At 40.9% G+C, this 21,760-nt stretch overlaps 1 protein-coding gene across 1 annotated transcript; it reads right to left on the bottom strand.

Annotated features, from left to right (window-relative positions):
- Positions 1–529: 529 nt before the first annotated feature.
- Positions 530–21,273, bottom strand: fscn1a (fascin actin-bundling protein 1a). The gene is made up of 5 exons (XM_088333242.1): positions 20,252–21,273; positions 10,148–10,304; positions 6,686–6,807; positions 5,424–5,591; positions 530–2,381 (listed from the first exon to the last, which is right to left on the bottom strand). The coding sequence occupies exons 1-5, from the start codon at positions 21,090–21,092 to the stop codon at positions 2,173–2,175; spliced, it is 1,497 nt and encodes a 498-aa protein (XP_088189368.1). The 5' UTR covers positions 21,093–21,273; the 3' UTR covers positions 530–2,172.
- Between the last annotated feature and the right edge of the window lie 487 nt (positions 21,274–21,760).

The following is a 21,760-nucleotide window of genomic DNA, read 5'->3' as shown; positions in this document are numbered from 1 at the left end:
ACTTTATTAAAATACCGCAATCACGTTTTCCTACTGGAATTGACAGTAAGGCAATCAATCCGCCTTGCCTTCCCACAATAAATTGCTGTAATGAAAAATTATTTTACTTTTGACTAAACTACTTGTATGTGGCTACATAAGAAAAAGTTATGGCAAGTACAGTAAAGGTAATTCGAGTTCTCCAGAGAACAATAACAGTGCAGTTCAAATGTGTGTACCTGTATTTGCCCGATTTTTTCAGTAAGCTTCAGGTTGAAGACATTGCATCATAACATAGCATTTAACGATGCTACGTGTCTTTTTTCAAACAAAAATGTTTTTTTCTAATATATTTAAGTTGCAAGCTACCACTGGGAGTGATCATCAAATACTTTAAAGCATATTAAAAAAATATATTAATTTTAACACTAACCTGTTTTAATCTGATTTCTATTAATAAAATGAGAATCAGTTATACATCACATGCATTGAAACAGTATACATATTGGTTTGACCGTTGCTTTTATAACAACAATAATGTACAAACACATTGTTCCAAATCCCAGTTTTATTGGCTGTTGGATTTCAGATGAACCAATGGCACGAGAGATGAAGCCACAATATCAAATTATAAAAAAACTTGATACAAAAGGAAGTTCCAGTCATACAAAACAAAGACGTAGATTTATTTTTGAACCATTTAATTTCCTACTGTCCAAAACGTAAGCGTAAGGCACAGTCATTACCTCATATCTGCCATTCTACAGGTTTGTCTTAGCCTTGGTTACGATGGAGACAGTATCTCCAATTAGTTACTGGAGAGTAACCCTTTGTTCAAAGGGGGAAAAAAATCAAGAGGTGCCATCTACAATCATGATTCATTTCATAATCATCAAGATAAAATAAAGAGGTGGGTAACAGACAGCAGGGTAACAAGTCGAGACCGTCTGCTTTACCTCTGTATAACATTGCACGAGAATGTCGCATGATGTTTCCTTCCTCTCTTACCTTACTTAATCACTAACAAGCCCCCTCCCCCCCAAAAAAACAAAACAAAACAAAAAACGATTACACCTCATTCAAAAGGCAGATTCAACACTGGTCAAAGTGAAAACAAAAGAATGCTAGAACCAGCAAATCTGGTTCATGGGCAAGGCTCTCGAGGACGTTGTAAAGGATGAGATGCTTCACTGGGCTTGGCTGGAAGGAACTTTTTTCAACATTACCAGTTGGTGCAAATAGCACTCACACACACATACACACATACAATTGTAGTAGCACCACAATCCAGTTGCAGGGGCTTTGTGCGAGATGAAACGATACCCGAATCCAGTTGAATTGACAAAGCTCGATCTACACGCACACTATCAGGCTCACGTTGTGCTCTTCTGACCCAAAAAGCAGCTTTAAGATATTTACTTGTGGTCTTTCCTTTGTCACTTAACCATGATGATGTCGGTGTCTTGGACTTTAACATGTACAACACTCCAAGCCCAAAATATATATTTTTTTTTCTGGTGAGGCGATCGCAACTAGGTTTTTTTTCAATTCTCTTTAAACCCTTCTGGGGACAATGGGGCATTGACTTCCTACATCCCGTTTGGTCCCAAACAATCAAGTTTTCTCGCAGACCAATAGGAACACAGCTAGAGGACAACACAGGATGCTAGTATATATTTTTAAGGTCTAACACCTAAGAGACAGCCCAGGGAAAGACAAACACCATTTGGTCAGGGTTCCATAGAATTTTCCAGACAAACAAATCAATTTGTTTCTTCTCGAGACAGTAAAATGGAGCCCACGGCTCCGAAGCAGATTGAAAAATCATATCTTAAGGGGATATAGTTGAAGAACATCGATATACAATAGAGACAAGTAGAAAGAAGAGCAGTCGGTGCTAAGGCGTGGAAAGGGTGAGCAATGATATGGGTGGTGAAGATGGGGGAGCCAGGTTCGGAATGAGGGAAAAAGTGCACAGCCCCGTGGTAACTTTGACAACATATAGCAGTCAGCAGCTGGATGGGAAAGGGAGGGAGAGAACAACCTTCCTCTTTTTTTCTGTGCAGTTCAGCATAAAGTCATATGAGATGTATACAAGGAAGGGAGCGGGTCGTGTTTGGGGTGGAAGGGGATGATGGGATGGACGGTTGAATGAGCGTTTTGTGGCGACGCCTGCGCCCGTCAGCTCATTACTCAATACTCCCACATGGTGGCCGTCTCCAGGTCGTCGGCGTTTGCCTTCAGGACGCCGGCGTGGTCGCCGCGGAGATATTTGCCATCGCTTGCATGGCGGATGGCCAGCTTGTTGTAGTCGCAGAACTCAAAGAGGAAGTCGACGGGCGTGTCGCTGCTGCTCACCACCGCCTGCTCATTGCCAATCATCCAATACTTGCCGGTGGAGTCTGATTATGGAGAAAACAAGGATTTGAATTATAGTGGTGACTCTTTATAAGGGCACCTCTGAAGACAGGAATTTCGGTATACGAGTTTTATTTGGAACAAAAATCTTGCTCACTATACAAAGGTCACGGGCAGTCCCAGAGGCTACCACTAGAGACTGCGCACCGCTTGTGACTACTTAAAGCCATCATCAGCTTGTCCAGTTTAGGCATGCAAACTACTACAGGCCAAAACATTGTGCTGTAAAATATTTTTGTGTGTATGTTCATTTAAACGTAGTTACTTAAATTTTAGGTGTACAATAAGTGCTTCCGTGCAGTCCCTCAATCTCATTCCTGTTAATCTCTTAACTGCTCCCCTTATTAATGATTGCAAATCCTCCTCACTTAGCGATAAACCTTCCAAACAACGAAGCACCTATTCACTCAGAAAAAGATGGACTATGTAGATTACTCCGACAATGTTAGCAATCTATGATGACGTTGTGGCCTGCTACAGAAACGATTCAGATTAGAGCCAAATTGAGCAAGACAAGATCGGTCTTAAATAAAATATAAAAACTGGCGGATGCGCTTGGTCAGGAGGGGAAAAAAATGATTGGATTTGTTTTGATCTGCTGATACGGAGTTTAAATCAGATTGCTCAGCAACAAATGAGGAAAAACGAAGGGAGACGGGGGACAAAAATGTCAAGAAAAAAAAAAAAATTTCATTAATAATGAAATGAAATGATCTGCATTTTATATAGCCCTTTTCAAGTCAATGACTTCTCAAAGCGCTTTACAATGTGCTCCACATTTCCCAATAGCGGCCTTGCAGCCATGTGAGGCGCTAACCTGCTTATTGGGGGTATTACGGGTTCAGTGTCTTACCCAAGGACACTTTGATATGTAACACGGACGAGCCGGGATTCGAACTGGGACCCTTGGTCCCAAGACGAGCGCTCTACCTCCTGAGCTACTGCCGCTGTACGTTTAATAGTACTTGATCTACTATTTTAAGTATTGTCATTATATACGCCGTTTTCATTTGGTGAGTTGGATTGATAGGCCTGAAGGGCCACAATGAGGCCTGTAGGCCATAGTTTGGTCACTCATGATCTAGTTTATCAGATAATATTGCTCATTTTATGGATGTTTTTTCTTAGCTTACAATAGAAACAAGTTCAAAAAGTCTTAAGAAAAGATACCTAAATTTAGCAGAACCGGGTTAGGTTAAGACTTTTTGGTCACATAGCACAAGATCACATTTTCAGCTAAATGGAAAAAGTTTTGGCACTTTAAGTGGAATCAGAATGATGTCAAGTGTGTCAGGTTCAGCTAATGACCAATCATGCAACAATAGTTTTTTTTGTTGTTGTTTTTAGTCTGGTCCTGTGACAATCGTGTTTCCATAGTGCAGTGGTTAACGCGCGAAAGTCCGGGTGGAAACACACGATGCCCTGTAGAGGGATAGGTGCCACCATGCTGTACTTGCCCAAGGCACACCACAGGATAGGTGCCCATACGACCAGAGTGGTTAAGGGATCCAACCAACCAACCATGTGACAATCACAGGCTTGGTTGTCATCACGGAGTGGCTGGAGCGTAATTTCAGATGATGGCTAGAGACAAAATGGTCACCACGCCAAACGGATTAGAGTGTACGAATTTTACGACTTCAATCACATATCATCAATGCACTTTTTGTCAAAAGGTCCTCTTTAATACTAGTAGGGCTGCCGTTTAGAGCAGGGGTCTCCGAAGTGGTGTCTGCGGGCACCAGGGTGACCCCAAGGACAGCTTAGGTGGCTGTGGATCAGTTTTGAAAACAGCTGCTGTGCTGCACCTGTGCTGGGTCCTTGTGACTTTCTAGTAAAAATGATTGTCTTAGTGGTTAACTGAATCTATTTTACCATACTTCCAATAATTAACCTGGTAAGAAGATAGTCACAAAAGCAAAGGATGTAACGTCATCACCGTAGAGTTCGTTTGTTTCAACAAAACTATAAAAGCTACAAGTGATTCAATTCGTATTGCTTGATGAGATACTCAAAATTTCAGAACAAAATAGTTATTCCCCACTGATTTAGGATTAGTATTGTCACACGCCGCTGCTCGTTAATACCAAGGTTTGACTCATCTCTCAAGAGCGGGATCAAACTGGAAAAAGAACAGTAACCAGATGATGAAGCTTCTCTATCGGAGTCAGATCAGGAGGTTTCTCTTGCTACTGGTAAACAGGGAAACCAGTACTATCAGTTTCATATGCTGGAGCAAACTCCTACCCCCAAAACAGCCTGGAGAGGGATGGGCTCTACTTGCCAAAGACACGCCACAGGAAGTGGGGCCCTTACGTTATGGGATCCATAAAAATGAGCAATTCTGTCAAAATTAAGAAAATTCATAATTATCATTTACATTCAAATCTGATTGATTAGAGCTTCAATAAACTTATTTCAGTTTCCTCCCATATTTTATGTTATTTTCAAAGAATCAGGTAGTACAAGAAGTCAATTCAAGCGATGTTTATTTGTATGGCCCTTTATCTATTCCAAATTACAAACTATTATTAACCCGTCCCCTGATTTAAAACCTACATGAGGGCAAGGAAAAACTCAAAAACCTCACAACATGAAAATGAAAACCTTGAGAAGGGACCGCACATGAGGTAATCCCCCTTCCAGGATGACACATATTACAGGGATCAAACAAGTGGCATACTCAAACTACATTTGAGAAAAGTCAAAATGTTAGTGTTTTTGTATTTCTTAACTTAAAAAAACTCATTTTGAAACATCAAAAACATTATCATTTAAACGCTATCTCAGGGAACGCAACAAAACCCTCCCTACAGAATTTTAGCGGAGTCCTGCTGAGAGACAAAGAAAACATCTACCTGCAGCAGGGATAATGAAATAAAATGAAATCCCTATTTTTTTTTTTTAGAGCAAATCCATTATGAGTGCAAAAAAGACAAACGATGTAATCTATCTGCCTGCCTCAAAGCGATAGACAGAGAAGAGCACGTGGATCTCACAAGGAGGGTAAAGCGAAGGCGGCTAACCTTGCAGGCTGTAGGCGCCGTCGCGGAACGCTAGCGTGAAGTAGTCGTAGGAGGAACGGTTCGAGTCCAGCGTCCCGGTCACTTTCCTGCAGCCGATGAAGCCGTGCTCGCCGCGCAGCACAATGATGGGGCGGTTGATCAGCTTCATCAGGAACTCCTCAGACTCACCTGGAAAGGTTTCAGACATTTGTATTCGAGATTCTAATTTCTTAGAGAGGGGTGTTTTTTAAAAGGTGGCCTCTGTCATTTGGGTGTCCTTAAGAAAGTTTAAAGTTAAACATTGATTAAGTTCACAATGCCTAACCATGTTCAAAGAGCCCTTATGCTTTATTTTCCACTGCACCCATTTGCTTTTCTCAAAGCCGTTTACTACAATTTCTATGGGGGAGTTTCGGATTTTTTTTAAAAAGACCGATCTCGTCTTTCCCATTTCGGCTCCATTCCGCATCGTTTTGGTCACTAGCAGTAGACGACAACGTCATCGTAGATTGCCAATTTTGTCGTGGTATTCTACATAGTCCATCTTGCTGTAAGTAAATAGGTGCCTTGTTGCGTTTGTAGAAGGATAGATAGATAGATAGATAGATACTTTATTCATCCCCGCAGGGAAATTCACATTTCCAGCAGCATCCCTTCGCTGAGAACAATACAATAATAAAGCAAAAGGAATACAATATACAAATACCCAATGTGACGTGCTAATACCCACTGTAGCGTGTTGTATAGAGTATTTAAATAGTGCTACATAAAATACACACTGCAATAAAAATACGGTAATATGCAATGTAGGGGGTGTGGTTTAATGCGGGCCTTTACTCCAAAGGTAAGGTTTACGATTGCTTAAAAAGGTCGATTTGCGATCATTAATAAGGAGACGCTGGGCCGAGGTTGACCGGTATAAAATCGAGAGATAAGTTACTGTAATTTTAAATGAACATACGCGCAAAAGATTTTAACAGCACAGTTTGTATTTATTTTTCCTGTACTGTACTATTGTGCATGCTTTTGCTGGCAGTAGTCCCCTGTGGTGAGCCGTCGAGTGGTCTCTAGTAGTAGCCTCTGTGACTGCTTGTGAACTGGATTTTCCTTCTTATACAAAGCAAGATTTTTATTGCGTATGAAGTAGAGTTGGTTGTGTAAAGAGGTACAACTGTACTATTTTTTTTTTTAAATGCTTGCACTTTTTAAAGCATTCAGCAAACTATCGACAATGGTTGGCACTTAATATCGACCCACAAGATCATCAAGAAAGCAAAACTAACCAGCAGAGTCAATGGTTGCTGCTAGCTGTCCATTTTTCTTGGCGGCGACGTATTTTCCGTTAGCGGCCCGCAGAGTCAGCTTCTTCCCACGCCATTCAATGTCAAAGTAGCAATTAGTTGACCTGTAGACACACAAAATAGAGGCGTTCGATGAGGATGGGGAAAATGGTCCTACGTCCATTCACGTGACCTGCACAGCGGCAAGTGTAAACATACTCAGCTGCTGCCTCCTTTGTTAATTCATCCACTTGAGTCAGTTTGGTATTTTATTGCCTGCGAGGATTCCAAATGTCACAACAGAATCGATCCTTCAGCTAATTCCTAACCAAATTTAATATGGAAGATGTCAGTAAAAAAAAAAAAAAAAAAGTGAGAAAGAGGCAATAAAATGATTCCAATTTATGATGTTTTTTTTATTATCTCAAGTTTAGACCTTTGAATTAAGTGTTTTAGGTTAGAGAGACCTCAGGAGTCAAAATGTTCCGGAATGCTGACTGACTTTCAATCGTGGACTTCAAAGCCTAGGACACAAAAGGAAATATTTTTGTTGGAGTACTCCTTCCCAGAATCAAACTGGACTCATGATTGCTCATCATAAAAACATTTTTAACTGCCTCTCGTGTAGAAAATAAATATTAAGAAATTAAAGACAAATGACAAAAAGGTACACGATGAAGTCTTTTTGCACTAGGCCATCCCAGGTATCTTCGGGCAGTGAGCAGGGGACACCCTGAACTATTTGCCAGCCAATCGCAGGGAACACAGGCACAGACAACCAATCACACAGTCCCTCAGACAGAGGGACAATTTGGACCAGCTAATCAACCGACCTAGCATGATTTTGGAATGTGGGAGGACACTGGAGTGCCTGGAGGAAACCCACACAGGCACAGGGAGAACATGCAACCCCAGCACAGGGAGGCCAGTAGATGGAATTGCACCCGGGACCCCTGAATTTTGGGGCGGACGTGCTAACCACTCAGCCGCTGTTTCAGGGACCCAAGTGAGGACAAGCGGTGCAGAAAATGGAAGACCGTTTTAACATTGTCAGAATAGATTTTCTAAAAAGATTAATTGACAATTTCCCAGTTCCCTGGTTATTGAAAGTACAGTATGTTTGATTGATGTGACGTTGCTAACCACTGATTGGTCGTCGCCTGACCAAAAAAAAAAAAAAATCATTTTCAGTCAAAAGCCAAATGACAAAAAAGGCCACCCAGGGGACATTACTTTGCTTGTATGCAACCAATCAAAGTCAGCTTTATTGTCAATTCCGCAGCATACACAGAGAATTCAAATTACGTTAATAGTAACCCTGAGTGTCTGGATTAAAAAAAAAAAAAAAATTAATTTTTTTTTTTTTTTTTTTTTTAAAACCACGTTGCTAGGACACGTTACATTAAGACACACAAGTAGACAGTACGACACATTTATAGACAGTGCGGACGCATACAGTAAGTCATAAAGTTCATATGGTGCCTTTGTAAATGATGTTTACAGACCATTCCAAACAAATTGGGGGAGGTTATTTTACATCAGATTTTTTCTTTTTCTGATCATGGCAATGATGGAGAAACACTGAAGTCACTTCAATGCAATCCTTTCAAGTCCTCAAGTGAAATTCAAAATTAACTGAAGGGATTCTGCTTTCTGAAGACTATTCGTGTTGATTAGTACTTTGCAATCTTAGTGGTAAAGACATGTTTGCATACATATGTATTACAAAATATGACCACTAAACAAATGCTACCCAAACACACGAGTCTCTATTCCACCAATGACAATTCTCTAATACCCAATTACTTGATAAATGATTAGCCATTATTGTAGAGTTTGTACCAAACGCGGCTTCCTTCAATGCAACGAATCTGATGTGCACAATTCCACTTGTCTTTTAGTAAGCATTGCTTTCAATCTCATATTCAGGTAGCTGGATTTAAGCTACACGAGAACTTGTTAACACATAGTGGACATAAATAAAAACTCAAGATTGAATGCAGATCCCGTTTTGACCCATTTTTTTTTCTTTCTTCTCAGGAGTCCTCACTAAAAGTGGATGCAATTTTAAATTTGTTCTTTTGCTTGCATGCGATTCTGTTTGAAAGAAACCGATTGGAACCAATTAAAGAGAAAAACAATACTATCTTTATTTTCCAGCCGGCTCCTACAGGTCAGTCTGCCTTGCTACTATGACATCTGGTGAGGGGGGTTGGAAACTCACTATTATCTGTGAGTGTGTGTGAGTGTCTGCGAGTGTGCAAGTCATGACTAAGGGAGCAATCAAAACAAAGATCCGCCCCAAATACTTATAGGGGCTAACATTTAAAAATAGTCAGCTCATGATGTTGAAAACAGCCCTTTGCAGCCCAAAACTAAGACTGAAGGCATTCCAGTTTGACAAGCAAACGTACCGTGTAGCTTTTTTTTGATCCAAGGCACAATTTTTTTCATCAAAACATCTCACCACTTTTGAAAATGTTTCATGATTTTAAAGCTTAAGGGATAATACTGTCAAAATTCACAGTACAATTTTTGCGCTACGTTGCTTAAAAAGTAATACAGGTAATTCAGTTTACTGTAATTTGGGGATTTTACAACATTATTAACCTGTTTATCAGGTTTCACTAGATTTTCACTTTTTTTTCCCAGAAAAATAAGAAAATACTTAAAATGAGTAACAATTGTCTGCTAGTGGAACAAACCATTTTCAAGTCGTTTTGATTGTAAAATAAGAATAAGTTCAAATCAGATTACTTATGTTCAATATTTTAACCTTGTTTAATTATTGTACAAGATGCACATTTTTTAAATTCCTCAATTTATGTGAATTAAAATATTGCAAAAGAGGTTTTATGAACTTTTTATTTAAGCGCCTTATAGTCCGGTGCAGGGCAGCACGGCGGCGCAGTGGTTAGCGCGTGTGCGGCACAGTTCTAAGGTCTTGGGAACCTCCTGTGTGGGTTCAAATCCAGCTACCTGTGTGGAGTTTGTATGTTCTCCCCGTGCTAGCGTGGGTTTCCTCCAGGCACTCCGGTTTCCTCCCACATTCACAGGTGTGAATGAGCGAGTGAGTTGTCTGTCCCTGTGTGCCCTGCGATTGGCTGGCAAACAGTTCAGGGTGTCCCCTGCCCACTGCTTGCTGGGATGGGCTCCAGCACCCCCGCGACCCTACTGAGGATAAGCGGTGCAGCTGATGAGATGAGAGATAGTCCGGTGCACCCATATATATATATATATATATATATATATATATATATAGACTAATTAAGGGGTGCGCCTTATACAGCGGGAAATACAGTTTTGAACAAAAGTTATGCCTGACCACTGCCCTGCACACTCGCACATCTCAAATATCCAACTGAAACTACAAACTAATAGCAGCAGTCATGGCATCCCCTCCCCCAAGCCCAATGAGCTGTGATGCATTCAAACAGGTGATTGTGCCGTCAGACACACACATACTTGGTCGAGGCGGTGCACTGCAGACCTCCGTTAGCAGTGAGGGTCCAGTATTTCCCAGCGGCAGTGCGGAAGGCGCACTTCCTGTTCTCGCGGCAGATCTCCACTTGGAAGACTTCCTGGTCACCTTCCTCATCCTGATTGGCCGACAGGTCCATACCTGGGGACACACATAAGGAAGGGTCAACTGCAAATTGATGGTCTAGATGTGCCCATGCCATGTCAATCACCCGATTAGGATCAGACATCTTAAACGAGCAGTAGACATTTTGCATAAGCTAAAGATTTCACTGTGCACCCACACACACTCCGCCATGAAAGAACAACTCCTGACCTCATTATCACATCAGTCTCACAATAAGCTACAGATAAGTAAACAATCAGTCTGCAGTATCTCATACACAACTGTACTGGAATACATAAACTCGCAGTTTGTGGAGTACAATGCGTGTCATTGTGCATGGTGAGGTCATAGTTGAACGTTAGCCAGAGGCCCTGATTGAGAAGAAACGTGGACTGTGTTTTCCCGTTTTGTAAATGTGTGCCGAAAGAAATATGTTTGAGCAAGCCAATGTTATCATGTGCTTCATTTTAATGCATGACATCCTCTAGGGCACTCAGAACTCATTTTTCCATCATGTGAGACTAAAATGGAACAGTTAGGCAGAACGACTACAGTTTTATATTGACACTCATCTACTCAGTTGTTCTCAAGGGAGACCACTAGATGTCTTGTACATGATTTTAACACCTTCCAGAGTTCCAACAGCAAAATACTATAAAAACACCAAATACTTAGCAAGAGTTTATCATAAAACCGCAATGTAGATCACAAAAGCTGTGTCTTATTTGTCATCGTCATCCAGCTAGTGCAGATTCAGATCTACTTTATTGTCATTCTAGTACACGTGTATACAGAACGAAATGTCGATACATCTGACCCGCACAGTTTCCTCGAATGTACAGATATAAGTAAAAGTTGTATTGTATTATGGCTACGTATAGTATTTTACCATACCAAATGGAGGGAAGTGTAGCCACTTATTGATGAGCAGAACTCAAAGGGCTACTGTCTCACAGACACAGAAGAGAAAAAATTAGGAGAGCTAAAACTTTGACAAAACTTGAATCTTCTGGGACCAAAAGTGAGGCTCCATTAAGAAAAATGTTTAAAAAAATAATCCAGGCAGGCCTTGGCCTCCTCTGGGTAAGACTTGCATAACATGCAAAGGCGAATAACTTTAGCTCATGTTTTGTTTTTAGAGAGGAAAAAAAAATAATGAAATAATAATAAAGTGCAAGTCATCTTATTCCTCACTAGTAAAGCCCTCACTAAAAGTGACTCCAAAACCTGAGATCTCTGCGGACAGATTACATTTCTGCAGATATTTGGCGATACACACACATTCATAGGTGATTGAGAGGGTAAGCATAACAGACCTTAATGGAAACCACATGCTTAAAGAACAAAAAAAGTGAAGATTGATGACAACTTTGAGTCCAGGCATCTTTTTACGCAGCTCCCAAATCTTTGACCTTAACCATTCAACATCAGCACAGTAGCCGAGTGAGATGCCTTCAAAGTCAGAAGTGTATAATGATTAAGCCTTATTCACTCTCAAAGTACTGTAAAACACGAGCTTCGTGAATTATGAAGATTAAAGAATTAATTTCCTAGGTGAGCAAAGGCCGTTAGTCGATGATGCGCATGTCCAACTAAGCTGGTTGATGCCACACTCAAGCCTGGCATGCCTCTCAATGATACACTTAATCTAAAAGCAGTGGTGTTGAAAAAGACTCACTTTTGTTCAATAGCAGACTGACACCCCTGTTGAAGACAATCAAAGTCAAATGGACGGAGGACCAAATAGAAAAATTGCCAGCAAGCCAAGGGCTGGACGGATAGAATGTTGAAAGTTTTTTTAAATGGGGGCCGTAGAAAACCTTCCTGTGGGCCACATCCATCCGCAGGCCTTTACTTTAACATATATGGTCTACAAAAAAAGATTTCACACAACTTTCTCCACATCCAAAAATGTTATTATATTCCTCCAATACAAAAGCACAACAAATAAGTCGTTCAAGAGCTTTAGTTTGAAAACGGTTTAAATGGTTTGTTCAAAACGACCCAAAAAAAGTTTGTCACTATTAAATTATTCCCCCCAAAAATCCTGTAGTTTGGGTCAGTGAAAATACTTAACGCTTAACTTTTCTAAAACTAATTCATCAACTTTCATTTCCCGTTGTTTGAAAATAAAACGTAATCTTATCAGGACTCACTGTGAAGCAGACATTCGTTTAGGTTCGAGAAAATTGTCTCAAAATATACACAGAAAGCCTTGAGAAGTGGTTGTGTCACAAAAAAACACCAAAATATAAAATTTTGAGACATAACAGGACAGTGACATCTGGATAAATAAACCTGTGACCCAGGGAGTCCATGGCTATGTGTGGGTGGTGCGAACGCACTTGCATGTGTGCCAAATCCAGATAAGGATACAGATTATTTTAATAAATGTTTGTAAGGGATGCTTGACTATCACAAGGCAACAAATGTGACCACACATCCCCGCCAGTCTTCCAGATTAATCTGCCCGAATGTTGTTGCGGACCCCTGGCCTCAGTTAAATGAAAGCCAGCACGGTAGATCTGCTAGGAACGCACGCGATAGTCACCAGTTCAACTGCCGGCGTGCCCGTCTGCCATCGTTCTTCGTGCCCGAGTGAGGAGGCGGACAGCTGGGGTGCAAAACGGGCGGCCTTTGTTCAAATTCAGATGCGATTCTTGCCTTCAAACCTAATCGTGCTGCTGAAAACACACACACGCACACTAACCCTTCCTTTAAGGTCATGGTGGGAAATGGATTTAAACTCATGCTGGGTGTGAAGGGCGTTTGCTGTGCAGAGATTCACCTACACAGGAAGCCAAACCAAAAATGAAGTAGACATCGTGGAGAGATTCATTGCTGAACCTCCCACAACACTTTAACACAATGGTCTTAAACATATCAGGTTACGCATTCTGCAAAGGCCAGCAAACAAGACCAAATGATAACACCAATCACTCGCTCTCTTTCGCCCTTGGTGTGTGCTTTTGCATTGGGTTTTGTTTCCTGCCCGCCAGAGGATGTGAAGGACACACAACGGGTGTCAAGGCTTATTTGGCAAACCACTGAGCCTCTGATGTGATGCTAGATTCTCAGTATAATTGAGAAGTACCACACAATTGCAATTTTAAAACGTAGCCACAGTAAAACCCTGTTCAAGAATGAGCACAACAACCAACATTGCTAAGCAAAAGTAATGCTCTTATAGTTGGGTCTTAGTCAGTGTTCCCTCTAAGCTGCGCGCGTGCGCAATTGCGCACTGCTCGCACATTCTCAGCGCACAAGAAAATCTAGCCAGCGCACAAAAATGAGGGCTCAAAATTACTAATTAAGAAGTGACTCAAGTCAAAGTTACAGTGCATGAAGGTAAAAATACACGGGTTCCCCTGACGTTGTGTCCTAAATGCTGTATTTTGAAGTCGAGCCGAAGGAGAACGAAGTTGAGTAAAGTTAGTAGAGTTTGTCAGGGAACCGGCTTGGCTCACTAAAAGGAACCGGCTCTTTCGGGTCCTAAACGGCTCTTTCGGTTGTTTTTGCTTCTTTAATCCCAACATGACCAAATATTTTGTAAAATTATGCACAAAATGACTTAAAGGAAGGGGGGAATAGAACAAAAAATAAAAAAATACCAAAATGAAAAAGTAGTGAAAAGCTGAGTAAAAAAAAAGAAACAAAAGGAAGAGAAAAAAAAGGAAAAATTCAGAAAAAAGCCAGAAAAAAAGAAAAGAAAGAAATGTATGAAAAAAGTAAATAGAGAACAAAGAAAAAAGTAACAGCTCGGAAAAAATAAACACAATGAGAATTTTTTTAAAGGAATTTTTTTTAAAAAGGAGAAAAAAACACGGAAAAAAGAAGAAAAAGTTTGTGTTGCATTCAAATAATTTCCAATTATATCAAGTGAATCTTGTTGCCAACATTGTACTTCCACTAAAAAATGTGATCAAGTACAGTTCTGTATCATACAACCGACTCAATAAGCCCCCCAAAAATGTTAATATTATGCAACAAAATAAGTAAGGAAATAAAAAGAAATGGATATCTTGTGAAAGAATTGTAAGAACAAACGACGTTTGTAGGCCGTACAACCTTTGCAATAGTACATGAGTCAATTCATTCAAAAGAGAAAAATAATTTTGCATTGCCGGAAACTCAGCAAAATGTAACTTGATGTCAAGTTTTGGACATGTTTGATAATTAATTATCTTGCCACACTTGGGATAATGGTTGCTCACTGTTGTTTCAAGCGCTGCTCACCGACTTTGTGTGAACGCTCAGACCCGTGGAAAATTAGAGGGAACATTGGTCTTAGCGTAGGTTTGCCCATGATTCCAGATCTCGTCTATTTAAATTAACTTGCATTACAAAGCTAAATTAAAGCCACAAATGTTATCAATGATAAATTACACACAAACAGGTTCCTGTTTTAGGTTAAACGCATGCGACCGAAGGCCATAGGCACCAAGCTTTTAGATAACATGAAAAAGTGTTCCTTGCCAAGAAACAGGCCACCATCGAACCCGTCATTCATCCTAATTAAAGGAAACCAGCACTACCCCCAAACCCCTCAATGTTATACAAAGAAAGTACCTTTGGTAAGGTCACACTACTCCTTGATCTTACTGCCCTCGTGTCACATTCCCACTTTCCAAACTGGTTTACTTTAAAACGTACAAAATGTCATGTTGATAGTGAAAGCTGACCTCATGCCCTCCCCATCTAAAGCTGCTACTGTTGGTGTGGAACCAGAAGCAAAGGAGAGCCAGCAATCATACAAAAGCAGCAAACAGGAACTGATGGCCCTCTACGAGCCGTGTCTGCCTTCAATCATTGCACTTAAATAGGCTGAACTAGTTCCTCTGGGAATTCCAGATCATATTAGCAGAGATGGAGACAAGTGGATGCGACAAACATCTCGAGGGGTTGATATTAATGGCAATAGGCACGAATTACACAAAACAGCATGCCTGCTATATGGTGTACGAGTGTCTTGAAACTGCAGTCCTCTTTAATGGAAACCCTCAGTATTTAAGTATTTTATTTATTCGGGGATTGACATTTGGGGGATTTTGTAAGATGTTGTGACGGCATCCCACTTCTTTTTTCAAACATGATGTTATAACCCTTAGCACCCAATAGCACAGTAACTGAACTTGATACTGCGAGTACTTAACCAGCAAATTACTACAGTGCATGAGGGATTAAAATACAGTATAAGATTGTAATAAATAAATAAATAAATAAATAAATATATATATATATATATATATATATATATATATATATATATATATATATATAAATCTCAATTAGTGCAACACCAGTGTATTAAGAACGCTATACATTTTAAAGCTGGTATTTGAACGTTATCTTCTCTGCGGGCCATCAGCCATAAAAATAAATTAGCTGCAACCATGCTACTGAAAAAAGTGCATTGGGTAAACTTGGTTTCAATACATGTGCACTACACAGCATCATCTCCAGACAGAGAGCAAGAGCAACTTCACCAACAGACTGCTGTCACAGTCTTGTTCCATGGACAGACAGATAATTTCTCCCTCATGTCATGAGGCTCTGTACCTCCACCCGGGGGATTAAAAGCCCACATTTAACCCCAACCCCACATTTGCATATTTTACTCTATTTTTATTACAGTGTCTATTTTTTGGAACATGATTTAAATGCTCTTTATTCTACACGTCATATTGGGTATTCTTGTATTCTATATCTCTTTTTTGTTAACACAAGGATACTGCTGTAAATGTGAATTTCCCTACGGGGATGAATAAATTATCTATCTGTCCATCCATATAGAAATTTGTTTCTCTCCTGTAGAAGGAATGTCTTTTTATAAGCCATTGTAGATCGGGGGGAAAAAAGACTTAGAGTTAAATTGTAAAAATACTTTTGCTTTGGAGCTAATCAAAAGATTCCTGATTATATAGCTGCAAGGCTGAATTCTACCAGAAAAGTCGCAGTGAATCCAATTAAAAGCAAAAAAAATGGGAGAAGAGAATAACTATTTCACTAAAAAGCAGAGCATGCCAACACACTATACTGAAAATAAAGTGATATGTGACTTTGGCTTATTTATTATAATTATATTGCAATCTATTTCATATAGATTGTATATTACATCTAAAGTTGACCAATTGGGCATATATTTGATTGTGATTTGTCAATAGTTGAACAATATTTAGGGTTTTTTACCAACTCCAACGTAATTAGCTTACTTATTTTGACGCATATTTTGCTGGTATTTTATTAGGTGTTTAAAAGATTTTTCAGTTACATGGTAAATAATGGAAGTTAAAATGAGGACAAAAAGTTGGAAAATGAATGAATGAACAGAAACTTACGCTTTGCAGCATAATATTTGATGTTTACCTTTTCAAATAACGCACTCATTTTGTGTCATTGAACTTCTTAACTGAGAGTGGCGAGCATCTTTCAACATGCTCGCCTTGAAAGCAACTTGGAGAAATGTGCAACACAGTTAAATCCGGTACTGAGGGATATTTTGAGAAACTAGAACACGTTCCCTGGTTCTGTTCTGGACTGACCATAAAAGTTAAAAGAAAGTAGAGAGACTGAAATTCATCCCTCCAAAGAAGTAAGACAAAAAAAAAAAAAAAACAATATTTAGAAACTACAAAACTTTTGAGCAACCTCGTAACCTGGGATACCTTGAGTGCAAGCCAGGCTGCTTCAACTGCTGAGTCCAAAAAACATCTGGAGACAGTTTCATTCCGATCTGGTTTATAATACGCATCCTGATGATCCTGTAATTCCCCATTGTGAACATCTGGCATGCCTCTGGGATTGCCATTCAACAGCATAAAAGCAAAATATTATCAGCCATTGGCACATTTCTGACAAACAGTCCTGTGTCCGTTTTTCGCCGTGCACTTTCGACACAGCATCAACTGGCATCCATTTTGAGAGAGTGCACACAAAGTGCTGACGACGCAAAAAGTGGATAAATGATCCATTGACAAGTAAACACTGCCGGCCGATGGAACTAAAGGGCTCAGAGTGTTATGAAATAATTGGAGCTGTAGAAAAGAGATCTATTTGGGAAGTAAGAGCGCCAGACCACAAGGGAGCAAAATCCCCTTAGTGCGCTCATCAGACCACACGTTTAACCCATTTAGGAGGGGGAGCACTGTGGCGCTTTTCTACTACTAGCACAGGGAGCGTTATGGCACATTTGTACTCTTAAGGACCGAAACATGTCCATGTGTTGTTGTTTTTTTCTTATAATTTTATATTTTTTTCATTTTCAACTGCTCTCTTACCCAATTGAATGCATCACAATAAACCTGTGATGGTTTTGTAGTCTTTGCAGGAATTCAAGTTTTTGTTAAGCGCAAGTTATGGAAATGTACTCTTAAAGTACAATGTGTGATATTTGACAGCTAGAGGGCACTGTATTGTCTAATGCAAACGAAAATCGGTGCTAATTGAGAACAGCCTAGCAGCAAGATGCCAGACAAACATAGCGACTACTACTTGGTATGTATCCCGCTATCTAAAAGAAATACAAATTTCTTGACTTATGAATATTTATAAAAATTAAAATCGGTATAATAGTCTAGGTATTTTGCATATTATTAAAATCAATGTTTATTGAATTAAGATTTAATTGTACCACCAGGAGGCACTAAATATTAAACATAGTCCTTTTGAAGAGTAGAAGAAGGTGACAATGATTTGTTGTCAAGATGTTAACACAATAAAATTGGCCAAGATTGAGTTATGTATGTGTTAACAATGGCCAACTAATTTAAAAGAGCCCTTATATTCTTTTCCACCGTGCTTATCTGCTTTTATCTTAATATTAGTAAAGCTGTTAGGGGATGAACATATTATTAGGTAAGAGGAAGGAAATGAGGGGTAGGAAGAAAACTTTATGCTCATACCAGGGTTTTTTTTTTCATTTTTGTTTGTTTCTATCAGTGTAGCATGAAAATGGTAAACGTAAGAAAAAGCCTTTTGCAAGTACAGTCAAAACGCCAACCCTTACCAAGAAATAATTTATTGAAGTGCGTCTAAGAAATGCACATACTTGTGCGGGCAACATCAGGAGCTTGATAGAAGCCGCGTGTAAAAAGTTCCAAACTCCGTACAGCTCCTTTAACCAGAAGTAATTTAAAAATAATGGAACCTCTGTTTGGATAAATATTTTTTTTATATTTTGTTAAATTTCATTGTTCTAGGTTTTTAAATAAAAAACATTTACATAGTTGGTTTATAATATTAAGCTTGTTTTGGGTAAAAAACACTGATGTAAATGTTTTTAGAATAACGTTTCTGTGCATTTCAGGCAAAGAAATAAGTATTAAGCGTTGACAATAATGATTTCAAAGAAAAACCACTCTTAGGCTTTGGAGACATGCTGCGCTTCAGTCATAAATGATTAAAAATAGATTTCAGTGACAACTGCTTTCATAGTGCGATTAAGCCTCCACTGATGTTTTTCCTGTATGGCATACTAGTACACCCTTCTAACATTATTAAACTATAAACCATTACTCATCAACAAGATAACTCTTGATGTCTTGGCTCCAATAATCAAGCTCGATTTACAGCAGTCTAACTGTCAGATGATGGGGGGGTGCTGCGTGCACCGTGAGGGAAAATTATGCAAGAGGATGGAGAAGGAAGGAGGTGGGAGAGCTTTTGTCTAGCTGGAAACTACAACTGGGGAGGCTAACATTGAAGAAGTGTGGAAGAAGGAACACGAATGGGTCTTCAGTAACATATTTAGCTTGAGACAATTTGGGTTTGGCTAGCAGATGATCAAACAATCACTAATGAAACCAAGGACATCTTCAATGCACCGACAAGCTCATCTTGAAAAATGACATCCTAGTTGCTTAAATATGTAAAAATGAAACATTCTGTCCTTAAAGTTTACAAATGATGACACATGATCATATTGAAAAAGCAGAACGGATGGCCTCCTTTTGTAACTCAATTTACGGATCCCTTAATCGCCTCGGTCGTAAGGACACCACTTCCTGTGGTGCACCTTGTGCTAGTACAGCCTAGCGGAGCCCATCCCTTGCAGCTCATTTTATATTGGGTAGGAGTTCGCGCCTCCACACGAAACAAGTACTGGGTTCTAAGGTTACAGAAGCAGGAGAATTTCCTGATCTGACTGAGACCTCATATAAAATCAAATTGTGCCAAACAGTGGAAACATTCCACCTTATTTTGGCAGAATGATCATCTTGTAGATGTGCTGCACGATATTGAGACATGGCACGCCTTCCTACCGTGGCTGTAGGAACCTTCCCTGGGGCTTTGTGTGCCTCATCTGGAATATGTGGTTTTCAATGCAAAACTCGCTCGTAGCGACCACTGTTGAATTGAAAAAAAAAAAACCTCCCCTATCATCTTTATGGATAGAAAATATTTGACTTTTGTTAATGACCTTATTCCTCGCTTTTACTGTTCTAAATCAGGGATGTCAAACTCAGTTCGTCTCTGGGGCTGGATCCAGAATTTCTGTTCGATGGTGGGCCGGATGAGTAAAAGAAAGCAAACTCCAAATGTACGGCTTTGTTCATTATTATGCTACATTAGTAACCTACGGTACATATTATAATCACGGATGCCAAGGGATCTTTTATAACACATTTTTTCACAAACCAGTTTTACAGCTGAACCAACTTACCATGCTATTCAAACTCAACACTGACATCTAGTGGATGGAGAGAGCATTTTGTTCACATTTATTTAAAAATCCTAATTTTGATAGACATCTCCTGGAGACTAGCTTCTTTTTGGACACACTCAGGAGGTTTAGGGCGGGCCGGACCAAATTCGATAACAAACTGTTGGCGCCTGTGGGCTGAGGTTTGACAAAGCCTTTCTAAATAGAGCATTCATTGTGCACGGGACTGGGTGACAAAGATGGTCGAAGTGCGTGCACTGTTCTTTAAAATGCCACCACATCTTCTTCATACACGCTCAAGCAAAAGCCAGCAAAAACCCACCTTGACGGGTGGAGACGTTCCTCTCGTTGGCTGCGGTGAGGACCACCTGAGGGTGGCTCTGCTCCAGTTGGAAGAGCTCGTCCTTGCCCACGCGCGCGCTCTTGCCGGACTTCATGGTGCCGGATGGCCCGGACGGCGCCAGGTACTTGCCGCCGCAGTCCCTAAACGCCACCTTTCCGGAGCGGAACTCCAACGTGTAGCCGGTGTTCTTGTCCGCCTCGGCCGCCAGGGCACCGTCGTTCCTCAGGAAGCGGTTGTCGGAGGTCTGCAGGTGGTAGCGCTGGTCTCGGAACACCAGCGTGATGGTGGAGTCCACGCCCCAAGGGACGTCCCTGTCGATGGCGATCTCGTCCACTTTGGAGCTCAGGTGCGCGTAGCGTTTGCGAGTCAGGCTGAAGATGTTAACCTGCGGGTGCATGGCGATGTGCACGCTCCATTTCTCGGCCACGGACGCCGTTTGAGCGAAGCAAATGATGCGGTCCTCGGTTCCGCCCAGGTAGCGTCCGAAGGGTTCGGACTGCAGGGACCAGCGGCCATCGTCGTGCGCCGTGATGACGAAGCGGCACTCGGGCCCGGGAGTCTCGGTGTCGCCGGTCACGTTGCCGTCCTTGTCGGTGGCGATGTAGCGGCCCAGATGTGACTTGAGCAGGAAGACGTTGCCGCTGGAGTCATCCCCGCTCTGCTCCAGGGTCCAAATCTGCTTCTTTTTCATGCTCGAAGCCGAGGCGTTGATTTTGAAACCGAACGTCTCGGCCGTCAGGTATTTGTTGCTGCAGTTGATGAGCCCGAACTGGATCTGCAGCATGTCGCTGGTTCCGTTTGCGGCACCGTTAGTCGTCATGGTGGCTTCGCTCCGGTTCTATGTGAGAGGGTATTCGAGTGTGGTAAGGTGGGCACTGGTGTAGGCTGCGATGCTGTGTCGCCTCTTTGGCCTCGCGTGCTTCTCTTTGTTCGAGGAGTGTGTTCGTGAACGCGCGCCCCCGCTCCTCTGCCTGCCTCATCAGCGCAAGCCCGCCGCCACAGCTGCAGCATATTTAAGGCACCGTGACGTCACCAAGAAACCCCGCCCTCCCGGCTGCATTAAAAACTGCAGCCTGGCAAGGGAGTTTCACTTGACTGCAGGCAGATCGATCAAAATATCAAAATCAACCTGTACGTTTTTGCCGTACAAAGTACGTTTATTATGCATTTTAAGACGTGTACGACGTGCAAGAAAATCTGTACGGAAAAACGCAAATTTGTCAACTATGGGTACCATCCGGTATACACCGACTATCATGAAACGGCAAATTAATCAAGTCAAACGAGTTCGCCGCTGTAGCCTTTATTTCGTTTTTTTCGTTGCAAACGAAGCGAGCGTTTGATGCTACTGTATGCATGCGTCTGCCGCTGTAGTGCCTAATTTCGACTCCCCTGCAAAATCCTCCCCCCCCTCGCGTGAATGCGCATTCTGCTGCGCTTCCGACAATAGCAATTGTATTCTATACAATAAGCTTATTAAAACAATAA

This window comes from Urocampus carinirostris, chromosome 1 (assembly GCF_059441175.1).
Source record: "Urocampus carinirostris isolate Australia breed hairy pipefish chromosome 1, RoL_Ucar_1.0, whole genome shotgun sequence".
Lineage (NCBI taxonomy): Eukaryota > Metazoa > Chordata > Actinopteri > Syngnathiformes > Syngnathidae > Urocampus > Urocampus carinirostris.
Note: the sequence above shows the minus strand (reverse complement) of the source record. Positions and strands in the feature narration are given on the sequence as shown.

Coding starts and splice junctions, on each gene's coding strand:
- fscn1a (XM_088333242.1), bottom strand. CDS start 21,092: ATGACGACTAACGGTGCCGCAAACGGAACCAGCGACATGCTGCAGATC. Junction 6,808..10,147: donor CAGTGCACCGCCTCGACCAA/GTATGTGTGTGT, acceptor GTGTGTCTACAG/GTCAACTAATTGCTACTTTG. Junction 5,592..6,685: donor AGCAACCATTGACTCTGCTG/GTTAGTTTTGCT, acceptor AAACCTTTCCAG/GTGAGTCTGAGGAGTTCCTG.